At 42.0% G+C, this 13,030-nt stretch overlaps 1 protein-coding gene across 1 annotated transcript in view; it reads right to left on the bottom strand.

Moving 5' to 3' along the window:
* Positions 1 to 13,030, bottom strand: part of FSIP1 (fibrous sheath interacting protein 1) — a 152,890-nt gene that overhangs the window by 107,103 nt on the left and 32,757 nt on the right. Inside the window, exon 8 of the mRNA XM_026651555.1 lies at positions 10,346 to 10,510. Coding sequence (XP_026507340.1) covers positions 10,346 to 10,510 — 165 coding nt within the window. The remainder of the gene's footprint in view (positions 1 to 10,345; positions 10,511 to 13,030) is intronic.

Raw genomic sequence — 13,030 nt, 5'->3', positions numbered from 1 at the left:
CAACATTACCCAAAAGAGTCACAATAGTGTGAATTCATTGTTTCGTTTACTATAGTACTATATATTCATATTTAAACAGTATGACAGAGGAAATATTTAGTGTGTGTGTGTGTATATATATATATATATATATATATATATTTGTGTGTGTGTGTATACACACACACAAATATAGTGTTGTAGTATGCACACACACACACACACACAAATATTATTCTCACAGCAAATAAGATAATACCCTAGTGCAAGTTGATAACTTAATTGGTTAATAACATAGTAAAAGGATCCTGATTGATCAATAACTTACACTGAGTAATAATTAAATAACACAGTATTTTGACACCCTGTGCTGCGAAATGTTGCAGGAAACATTAAAGAGCCACTTGCAGCTCACAAGCCACAGTCTGAGTTTCACTGTGCTATAGTAGGTTGAATAGCTCTGCCAAAAACAGCTCTCTGAGTTGCAGGGGCCCAGATGCCAGAATGTCTCTCCATTACTCTAGGGCATGCCACAGAAGCCAACCTCCCTCCTGCAGCTTTCTCAGCCCTTTATAGGAATCACCTGACCCCTTCCCAGCTGGTCCGATAATTGAATGTGGCTGGTTGTCCCCAGATGTCCAGCCCTTAAAGGGGCAGACTACCTTGTTACACAATTACAGCTTCCCATTTTTAATTGAGGATGGGTTGGAGAGCTAAAAAGATAGTGCATGCTTTTTCAAAGTGTCATATAAGTATATTAACAGTTACATGCAGGCTGCACAGGAAAGACAACTATATAGAGAGAGCTTGCAGTTCAACTATAAAGTACAGTTCGGGGAGAAGTTAAAACAAAATAGCAGATGCTTGAAAATATTCCAAATTATCACACACATTAGCCACAACATCATTTGGCCACAATGCTTGGTGCAAGACGAACTGTTCCCAAAAATGATCTTAGGAAGTACTTATGCTAGTTTAGGTTTCTAGAAATAAATAAAGTAAGGGATTTATTTTGTTAGAAAAACAGGAAATGCCATGAAAAAATTGAAAAAGGTATCAGAGGATACTCCAGTTTGCTCTGAAGAAAGATCAGTTGCACTGTTGTTGCTTTAGTTATTTTGTTTTAGAAGCTCACAGAAACCTCAAAAGCACAGATGTTTCTTCTTTGTACCCATAGTGATTAAAAATATATCAATGCAGGCAAAAGAGAATGAAGTGCAATGGAGAGAACTAGATTAATATAGATATAGTCCTAAACAGTCCTATACCCTGAAATATTTTAGTATAACATGTCTCTGTTGTCAAATATTTATAACCCTAGTTACATTTAGTATTTTTATATTAAATGACAGCATCTGATAGGGTTCATGCTTTATTTTGACATCCTACATATTGAAATCATATCTTAGTTCTACCAACAAAATCCTCTTTTTTAAGACTGACAGAGTAGCATTTGGGACAGTCTCCAGTTACAGGAAATTGTTATACTTCTGGGGGTGGGATGGGGGGGGTGTCCACCTGAAAATCTAACTTAGAAAAGAGAACCCTCTGAAAAATGTTTTACTTAGTGCTTTAAAAACAACAAACACAACACAACACTTCTCTGAACATTCCAGTTGCATGGTGCACGGTCCCAGACCCCACTACACTCCATGCATCATTCTGAAGTGATCATACAGAAATGAGCCTCCAGTTGGGACATAGACAAAATGGATCTTTCCCTGCCCCTTAGCAAGATACTTGTTAGCCCAAGGGAAAGCCCAATGGGTGGGAGACAGGTAATGTAGACTGAATATTTCTACTCACTTGTGGTAATAATTCTGTAGTATTTTTAGTAAAATAATTTTTGCCCTTCACAATCCTCATTACTGAAACAGACCTTTATCCTCCTACCTTAGGAGGGAGACAAGTATCAGCCCCACCCCCCATTTTAGAGAAAAAATAACCGGAAGGTTAAACAAGGTGGTTTCTGGCTGAGCTGGGAATAGAACCCCGGGATGAAATCTTGGGCCCACTGAAGTAGAAGGGAGTTCTGACAGAAACTTCAGTGGGGCCAAGTTTTCACCCTAGGTCTCTAATATGGCAACTCCAAGTCTCATCCACTTAGCCACACATCAAATCTGTGTGCTTAGCCTGGGGAGTTTGTAACATGGGGTGGTTCCTGCATGTGTAACTCATTGTTTCAATATGCTACACATTCCCCCTTTACTGTCTGGCCACAGAGGATAACAGCCTACCAGATTGAAAATCTCTTCCATTTGGCCAGGTAGGTAGCCCTGGTGGCAGGTTTCCTACTGCCAAGGAGGACTTGTCTGACAGGGTCCAAACAGGAGAGCTCCATCAGGTTCAGCCATGGAGCTTCCACGCCGTGAGGTGCAACAACTCGAGGTTCGGGTGCTGCAGACGGCCATGATCCTGAGTTACCAAGTCCGGGAAGAGTGGTAAGGTGATCGGGGCTTCCACAGCCATTTCGAGGAGGGGTGTGTACCAGGCTGGAGCTATTAATATCACCAAAGCTTCGTCCCTTCGTACTCTGAGGAGCACCTTGTGAACGAGAGGAATGGGAGGGAACGCATATAGGAGGTGATCCCCCCATGGGAGGAGGAACACGCCCACCATAGAGCCTGGGCTGTGATTCAAAAAGAAGCAAAACTGCTGACACTTCCTGTTGCGTCGCATGTATGAGCAGTCATATGTCCCAGGAGTTTCAGGCAATTCCTTGCTGTGGTGGTAGGGAACTGCCTGAGACTTCGAATGATATCACCTAGGGCCCGGAATCTCGCTTCTGGGAGGTATGTCCCAGCCTGTGTCGAGTCCAGTACCGCCCCTATAAATTCTATCCTCTGAACCGGGGACAGCATTGATTTCCCCATGTTCAGGAGAAGGCCCAGTTTGTCGAACGTTGTTCTTATGAAGTCCACTTGTGCCTCCACTTGAACCCTGGAGCGGTCCTTGATGAGCCAGTCCTCGAGGTACTAAAACACCTGTACCTGCCGCCTGTGCAAGAATGTGGCCACGACTGCCATGCACTTGGTAAATACTCGAGGCGCCGCTGACAGGCTGAAAGGGAGGACTGTGAACTGGTAATGGGTGTGGTTGACCTCAAAGCTGAGGTACCTTCTGTGGGACGGTGTGATAGCTATGTGAAAGTAAGCATCCTTTAAGTCAAAGGCAGCATACCAGTCCCCTGGATCCAAGGAAGGGATAATGGAGGCCAAAGAGACCATGCAGAACTTCAGTTTCTTCATGAAGCTGTTGAGATCTCACAGGTCTAGGATGGGCCTGAGGCCGTCTTTGGCTTCTGGTATTAGGAAATACAGGAAATAGAAGCCCTTGCCCTTCAGCTCCTGAGAAATCTCCTCCACTGCCCCCAGCGACAGAAGCGATTGCACCTCCTGTACGAGAAGTTGCTCGTGAGAAGGGTGCCTGAAGAGGGATGGGGAAGGGCATGAGGGCAGAATTAGAGGGAGTATCCCCTCTCTACCATGTGGAGCACCCAACAGTCCAATGTGATACGGGCCCACACAAGGTACAAAGGGGATAGTTGGGATAAAATGGTAAGGTAGGATGGATCCAGTTGTGGCGCTGGTATGTCGTCCTCGAGCATACCTTCAAAAGGTCTGCTTCTGGCCCGAAGACGGCCTGGATTGGCCAGAGCCCCGGTCTTTTCCTGCCACTCCTGTTTCTCCTCCGAGAACCATCCTGCCGGTTCTGCGGTTGGTAGAACCGCGAGGGAGACTGCGGCCAGAAATGCTTCCAATGAGTCGTGGGGGTATGGAGGCCCAGGGACTTGAGGATGGCCCTTGAGTCCTTTAAACTGTGGAGTCTTTTATCAGTTTTCAACGAGAAGAGGGTCGAACCCTCGAAAAGGAGGTCTTGAACGGTCTGCTGGACTTCATAAGGAAGACCTGAGACCTGGAGCCTGGAGCTCCTCCTCATAGCCACCCCGTAGTCATGGTGCGCGTGGCTGCGACCGCTCCATCCAGCGCCACCTGCAAGGAGGCCCAGGCAATGAGTTTGCCCTCCTCTACCAGCGCAGAGAATTCTGTGAGGAAGTCCTGTGGCAGCAGCTCAGCTAATTTGGCCATCACTCTGTAGGCACTGAAAGAGTACCTGCTCATGATGGCCTGTTGGTTTGAGATGCGGAACTGCAATCCCCCCATTTGAATAGACCTCCTGGTTTTTCAGGGAGGGTCCCTGGTAGCCCTGGCGCTTGTGCTGCTTGGCTGCATCCACAACCAGGGAATCTGGTGCGGGGTGGGTATACTGATGTTTGTATCCCTTGGAGGGGACAAAATGCCTCCTTTCGTTCCTCTTAGCTGTAGGGGGAATGGAGGCCGGAGTTTGCCATAAGGTTTTTGTGGTCTTGTTGATTGTTTTTATCAGTGATAGGGCAATGCGGGAGAGGCCGGAGGGGGCAAGGATGTCTACCATGGGGTCAGCATCCTCCACCTCTGCCTCCGCCTGGATCCCCAGGTTCTAGGCCACACACAGCAACTGCTGCAGGACCCTGCTATCTTCCAGGGCCAGGGCGGTTGATGTGCCCACCACAGCCTCAGCCGGGGAGGACGAAGAGGAGAGCCCTGGGAGAGGGGCCTGCTCCCTCCCATTGGCGCCAAGGGAGTCACGCGGTGTCCAGTGCTCCCAAGCCGCTGTTCCCGCTATCGCTGGTGCCAGAACCTACGGTGCTGAGGTTGCTGGGCCCGCTATCGATGATGCTGCTGACAGAGGTACTGAAGCTGGCGGTGTCGGTGTTGACATTGACAGAGCCAGGGCGACAGAAGCAGGTATCACTACCAACCATGCCCCCGGTGCCGATGGCCCAAAAGACACCGACACCACCGACGCCGATCTGGACCACGATCCGTTGTTCTGACCCTGGCTCTGATGGTAAGCCCAGGGTGTCCAGAAGGGCCACTGCGTCGGGGGTTGCCACTGGCCTGGCCACGGCGCCGGACAGGGCTGCTGGTCACGCCAGGGCCTGAACCTTCTGCTTCTGGTCCTATCGGAGCAGTAGGATTCCGCCTCCTACTCCAAGGTCTCCAAGTACAAAGACCATGGAGGAGTGGTGCTGGCGGGTGATGCTCAGAACTGGGGGACCAGTGTGGCTCCCCCGCATGGGCAGCCCATGCCAAGAAGTGCCATGCAGGGGATGGAGAGCGGCATGTCATCATCGCCAGCTTGACCCTTGATGCTATCGGGGGTCAGGCAGTCACCAACAACCTGTCTCTCCTCAGAGGGGAGGACAGCGCCGTGAGCCTCATGAGGTTCTGTGCCACCTCGTACGCCTCTGGTATGGAGGGGAGCTGAAGCTCTCGGCCATGCCAGTCTGAAGACTGGGCAGGAAAGGAACAGGGACTGGCTGGGCAGGGAACTGGGACGAGAAGCTGGAGGAGTGGAGTCAGACTGAGTACGCAGAGACAGAGACATGACTGAGCCAGGGACAGGTTGGAGGGGACAGGGTGGAAGGGGAATGGGCAGAAGGGTCTGTGACCATTATAGAACACTCCCCTACAGAGCCTGTAATGGAACCTAGGTTTCTTGAGTCTTACTATTCCTCTGCTGTCTGTAAGTATCTGAGAAGACCACTAACAAAGTACATCTCATCCCCTTCTACTGCTTATCTACTACTACTACTACTATCACCACCACCACCAGTTACTCCCTTAGTTCAAGTGGTAGATGTCTGTGCAGTGGATCTAAATGTTCTAACCCTGATGATTAACTATGTGGGTGTCAATATGATGTGACATATTCAAAGCTAGTTTTTTGAGTTTGCTTTTTTAATACAGACGCCCCCCGGTTACTTACGCAAATCCGCACTTATGGAAAAGGTTCCATAAGCTAGAAATAGGAGGGGTGTTTTTTTGTTTTTTTTTTACGTAATTGTCGGGTATACGTTTCTGACTTATGCAAAATTCGAGTTACGCAAGGCGTTCAGGAACGGAACACTTGCGTAAGTCAGGAGCGTCTGTAAACCTAGGAAGTTACACACACAAAAACTATAGTAAAAGGTTGCCTGTGCAACCTTCATTCTGCTCCCTTGTGCATATTCATTATCGTACAGCTTTTATTTACATGATCAAATACTATTTTTTCCACAGGACCCCTGCTTCATTCAATGCACAGGATGGAAGGTGTTCGCTTAATAAACAGCTATTCAGTATTTTGCTTCAACCTCATTTTTTCTAATGTGTGGTGCAATGCCTTATTTACTGCACACTATTCAAATCCTGTAACACAGAATTGTTAATTTTCTCCTGGGTTTTCTATGGTGATCATACCTATAGTATCAGAGTGCTTCACAAACATTAATTTTCAAAGCATCCTTGCAAGGCAAGGGACGGGGGTATTATTCCCATTTTATAAATGAGGAACTGAGGCACAGAGAGATTAAGGTCACCAGTCCCCACTAATTTTAGGTGCCCAATTTGAGATACTGAGGTCCTGATTTTTCAGAGTACTTAGCATTATACATCACTTTATACATTCAAAGCAAAGTTCCCACTGACTTCAGCTACCATTGGAAGTATATAGCATTTTTGTAAGTCATATCCCAGGGTCTCACTTTGGGCACCCAGAAGATGAGGAACACACAATTAGTGACCACCTGTGAAAAAAGTTTGGTTTACGTGACTTGCCTACCATCACATAAGAACTCTGAGGCAAAGATAGGGATAAAATCTAAATCTCCAGGGCAGCATTCAACTGCTTTATTCGTGAGACTATCCATTCTCTTCCCACAATCCCATGACTCCTTCATGAATCACTTAACTGCTGCAACAAATGTGGCAGGGGTTCTACAAACACCTTCAATACATACACCTTCAATACATAAACTTGAGTCATCCCTCATCCCCAGAGCAGGTCCATTCTGTGCAGTGATGGAGGCAGTCATTTTGTGGAAAACATAGCATGCAATCATGTAATTAAAGACATAATGCAGAAATGCCCAAGCAGGCTAAATTAAGGTTACATAGGCAACTTCAATTCTAGCATTTCCTAACTTTCGAGTGCTTGACTTTAGAACCTTAATGTTATTTTACCATAGTTTTTGTGTTTCTAATATTAATATATCTTGAAAGCTTACTTTGAGTGATTACTACTAACTGTAGCTTATCTACCAAATGATGGTGTGTGGAAGGCAAGTGCTAAAAGAAGGTGTGGTTTTTTCCTGGTTTATTCTTTAATATTTTCCCTTTCTTGGTAACTTTTTTTTAAAGGCACTTTTTATTTGCTTAGCCTTTGGCTGAATGATGAAGCATGCAAAACACCATAACTCCATGCCCTTGCATGTATTATTGGTTACCTAATCTCGTATCATATACGCTCATACTCCTATAAATCTTCGGCAGTACAATCGGTGAAAGAGATGCTCTTATCCTGGGGCACATTATATCTGGTGTGGAGCAGATCTGTCACAGTTAAAATTTATAAATCAAGTTATTCATTCTAAAAGTTCAACACAGTGGATTACAGGAAAAGGAAAATCCCCAGAGATTTCAACAGAAAACACTTGAAGCAAATGTTTTCTTCTTTCAAACCCCAATAACTATTATTATTTTTCAAGCACCCAGAAATGTGCTAGGTGCCTTACAAAGCACCTAAAAGACAGTGTCCCTAGAGTAGGGTGACCAGACAGCAAGTGTGAAAAATCGGGATGGGGTGGGGGGTAATAGGAGTCTATATAAGAAAAAGACCCAAAAATTGGGACTGTCCCTATAAAATCGGGACATCTGGTCACCCTACCTTAGAGTGTACAACCTAAATACAATATGACAAATATAAGGGTTACACAGATAATGGAAAGAAGGGAAAGGAGAAGCAAGGATGGAAATGGGTGACAAGTTCTGTTTCCTTTATTGTTTAGTTTGGTTACCTTTCTTCCACCTCACTTCTGTAGGAAAGATGGCAAAAATGAGTTTTTAATGAGGGATTTCAATTACGTCAGAGATGTTGGTTGACAAGCTGGAGAAAGCATTCCAAGAATAAGGGACAGGAGGAAGGCTCTGTCACGAAACTAAATAAAGGGGATATCAAGGCTGAAATCACTTATGGAGCAGAGGAAAAGCAAAAGGAGACCAACTCAGTGATGTAAAGAGGGGTTATGTGATAAGGCCTTGAAGGCAAGTACGAAAAGTTTGAATTGCAGTGGAGTGGCTCAGAGGAGTCAACATCTTGAAGCAACAGACAAGAAAGACTTTTGGCAGCAGCAATTTGAATGAACAGGAGCAGCAGAAGTTAGTATTGAAACATCCAGGACGAAGAGATTGCCATAGTTGAGACAGGAGATGATGAGGCTTTGGTCAAATCAAAAAGGGTGGATTTTAGAACCGTTTTGGAAGAAAAAGTTACCTTGCTCTTGTTAAAGGACTTTTGGGAGAGAAGGAGAGGTAAGACAAAAACTTTCTCTCAGTCTTTTGCTCTTCATAGACTACTCCTGCAGTTTTCCCAGGTCAGCTTTATCCTGAAGTCCACACAAAAAATAGAACCCTCTCTGAAGTTGGCTTTTCTATCTCTTTTCTGCAGATGTGAAAAGATTCCCTAGTGTTCTGAGGTAATAAAGATTACTTGGTTGCTCTTATCTATTTAATAAAAAGTAACTGTCAAAAAGGCATTGAAAAGGATTGGAGGAAAGGGTTCTGTTGGTGTTAGGCTGCAGAAGATCAAGGCTTTATTCGGGAGTGAGGTGGTGAGAGTATATTCAGGATTATATATGTATAGTAATTACAGTTTGAGAACAATTATCTGGGTACCAATTGGTTAACACAAAGTTTAGATAAAACCTATCACCACATTTAAATAGAGAGTATAAAAGGATGCTGGACTGAATTAATAAAGTCCTTTTAAAGGGTTCAATTGTTAGGTACATTTCATCCAAATGGCTTTCTCGTTAGAAAGAATATTTGTGTAAAAACAAAGATACCATATAAAACCTTGCAAATAATTTCCTAAATTAGAATGTCAAAAAAAACCCCACCTTTATGTACTTCAAAACTGCCAGTTTATGGTCAATTTGTAATCAGTGGCATAGAATATTTATTTATGAAATTAGTACACTCTCCAATTCTTTAGTTTTCATAACATACCTAAAAGGTAATAAAATGTTTTTAAACTTTCTAAAAAGCATATACACACAGTATTTCAGATGTTGTGTGTTGTTGTTTTTTTGGGGTCAAGTCAACTCAAAAACTTCAGAGCATTTTTCTGCAAAAGCAATGACAGGTCTAATGTGGCCAAACATAGTGCTTCTTATCATGAATATTCCAACTGACTTCAGCTGGACTGCTCATGGTTATGAGTGTTATACTGGATAGTGTTTGCAGGATTGGACCCATAAGCCTAAAAAGAAAGTATATTGACCATATTTATGAATGTGATTAAGTTAACGACCAGTGGGGGTTGCTGCTTCACACACTAAAACATCTGTTCCTAGTAGGGCATTAACATCAGTATCGGGAAGAGCTTCCTCCTGCACACGGACAGCTGGAGGAACATTTCTATTATTCTGACAAAATGTCAGAAACAGGATGCCAAAAAGGAGATAATTCAGAATAATGTAAAAATAAAACTAATGATACAATTTCAAAAAACTGTAAACCTTAAGGGAGAAGACAAATTCACTCCTCTTTAGCTCAAAGAGATTTTTGTTTCTTTGATAAATAGATGACTGAGGACCTATGGCTTTGCAAATGTATGGCTCTGTAGAAACATCTGTTCCAACAGCACGGTAGATGTAGTACAAGAGAACAAATTTGTGTAAAGAGATGCAAAAATTGGGATATGTCCCTGCATTACTTTTGTTTACAAGAATGAACACTGTACTATACATTTTTAGTCAGCATTTTCAAAAACACACACCAGTATTTTGCTTTAGTCAACCCAAACTTTCTGCCCATTAATTCACAGTACACTACATTACTGAAGACAAGAATGAGAATTTAGACTCCTCCAGGCACAAAATCTGAACAATGCTTTTTTTCAAATAAAAGAACTTTAACACCTTTTACTACTAGCATCCAAACGGGGATTATTTTCACTACATTTGTTACTGTTTCTAACTGCACATACTTCAGCAACGGATCATGGAAAACCGTCCGAATCTTCAAAAACAAAGAGGAAACTCAATTTTAGTCCCCAAAAGACAGAGCTGTCAGCAACTATGGTAACACCACATTATAAAAGTACAACTGAAGTCCATTGTCTGTTTAATAAAATTCAAGTTACAGTACTCAGATTTTGCATCTGAAACTTCCTGATATATTTAAGTGTATTTTTCACTTTTCTACATGTTTATTTTCATTAAACCTCAACATATATTCCAAAAAAGAAATCTATAATTCATAGGCATTGTGCATTACTGTACCTGATAAATTTGGCTTGGGACTTTTGAGCAGGAGCTGTGACTTGCAGAGAAATCTCCATTAGAGAGTACTACTTGGAGTTTAGCATCTATTTCATTTAGGTGATGATATTCCATTGGTTCAGGTGTGTACCCTTCTCCTGGTATTAGCCAACCAGACACATCTTCCTATAAAAAGTTAAGAGAAACGGTTATTTCATATGACCAAAGAAAATGGCTGTTTAAGGCAAACATCAACATATATTACTTCTCAAAGAAATGTTATTTTTAAGAACAAAAATATAGTGAGCTCTCAATCACATGAGTGTAAATCTGATTTCCCCTGAAATTAATGATGTTCTTCTAGTGTACCTGAGAACAAAATTTCATCCAATAATTGCAGGCATACATTTTTAATTTTTCTTAAATATGACTAATCAGCAATTTTTAAAAAGTGTATGCAAACCTTCTACATTAAAAAAAAATCTACATTCTAAAAAACATACATTTATACCATCATTTTTCCATGAATCATTAAAATTTAACAGAAAAAACATACTGCATATGTACAATACAGTTTTGCAATGCTTATAGCTTCTTCTTTCTAAACAAGACAAACATGTCCTCATTAAGTTAGAAATCTTCAAATTAAGTCAGTTACCAGAAAGCAAATCAAAAACTAAACCTCAGACTTCTTGGCATGTAAAAATTTGTTTATTTAAATCTCAAAAATCTCAGAGACAGTAATCGAATGGAACTCTATCAACAAATATGTCACTGCATAATAAGAGACATTTTAAGTCAACAGGTAGTTTTAAAAAGTTTCAAATGCTTGAAAATATAGGCTCTGAATAAAGGCTCTCCTTCAAACATAAATACCACCTCATTAATGTAATGTATATGCAAGTTCAAGGGTGTGCATAAGCTTCACATTATAACTTCTCCCCAAGAAATCAGATGCCACAGCTAGCACACCAGTGTTATCTGGTAAGCAGAGTAGGAACAGGACAGAAATAAGCAGAATCAAGACAAGACTAGCTGAAGGGGAGAAGAATCATGAGGGCCTGCTTTTGTGAATGTCGGGCATACAACTGTATGCAAAAACATGTAGTTTGTTTAAGTTAGTATCTGAATCTTTCCTGCACCGTAAAACATCATTTAGGGCATGAACAAGACTCCACCATCTCTATCATGCTGTTTGCTCAAATAGCTACCTTGCTGTGTTTCTATACAGTAATTTTTTTTTTACAGGGATAGGTCCTTGGCCTATCACTCAACCCCTTTTCATCTGGTGCCTATGCTTTGAGCTTGGGTGGCTCTACCAGGGGTTAGAACTCCTGCTGGCACAGTTCTCCAGTCACTGGAACACACAGGCTTTCCCGCTGTGTTGAGGAGTTCCCAGAGAAGGTCATGTGTCTAGTGACACTTTAAACTGGCCATTTAGACACTCAGTTGGGTACCTATGGCAAAATTGCACTCTAACATTGATGTAAATTGACTCAGTGATTTACTCTGGATTTACAGCAGTGATATTTAAATCCCAGTTTTGGGGGGGAGATGGGAGGGGAAATCAGGCCTCGAGTGACTAAGCACGAAGAAATCATCAGTTAATGAATGAATCCTTTCAATAAAGGGCCTAATCCTGCAAGCTTTCTGCATATGGAACTCTCATTGATTTCAGTAGGAGTTCAGCACTTGGGGATTTCGCAGGACTGGAGCCATAATCTTTTGTAGACAAATGGTGCTACACAGAAAAAATTGGTCCATGAAATGACACTGGTAAAGGAGAAAATAACTAAACGTAGCATTCATTTATTACTTTAAATAATAAACTGGTATCACTTCAAAGTGACATCTTACTGTAATTCCGAGGCACTGTATTTTAAAAAAAAAATGAAACTTAAAATGTTTTAAATGTAAGTAATTGAATGGATTGGTGAAGATTCTTTAAAACCAATCTCTTGTGTAAATCAATTCACTAGAAAGAAAGTCATTAACATGCGGTCTGAGAAAAACATACTCATCAGTCCTAATTCAGTGCAATTCAAGCCAAAATTAATACCTTGCAAACTCTCACTATTGTCTTTCCCTGACAATATCTCTCTATGCAAAAACTGATTATATACCACAGGCTAAAATATGAATTATGTAAGAGAATACACATGGAATTAATAGCAACCAAGAGTTGCCAGAAGTCAGAGGAGTCTGCATACTTTTATGATAAAAACCTGAAAAAAATTAGAAGAGCATGTCAAACTAAATTCAACAGACAACCACAAATTAGTGGCAACATTTACTGTTCTTTTAAAGCAATACATCATGTCCATATAAAAAACAAGAGCCACCTCAACAAGTCAAAAGTTGGTTCTCTAATGGCTTCTCATACAAGGATGTATTCGAAAACTAACTGGAGGTGAAGGAAGTTACAAAATCACCTTCTGGAGCCAATTAATGAAAATATCACATCAGGCTGCAGCTTGCTGAGCAAATGAAGAATTGCATGGAAATAAGTACACAACATAACTAGTTCCAGTTTAAAATAGCATGTTACGATGTCGAGATAACGTCTAGAAGCAAGTTCAGTACATACATAATCTCTCTTGTACTCTCAAACAGCCTTATGATTTTAAGTTTTTCATAAAAAGAAAACTTCTGAGACTCCTACTGCCAGTTTCCAGTTCATTAAATCAGAACATGCTTTTCCAACAA

Source organism: Terrapene carolina, unplaced genomic scaffold, assembly GCF_002925995.2.
Source record: "Terrapene carolina triunguis isolate 2854851 unplaced genomic scaffold, T_m_triunguis-2.0 Scaffold96, whole genome shotgun sequence".
Taxonomy (NCBI): Eukaryota; Metazoa; Chordata; order Testudines; family Emydidae; genus Terrapene; species Terrapene triunguis.
Note: the sequence above shows the minus strand (reverse complement) of the source record. Positions and strands in the feature narration are given on the sequence as shown.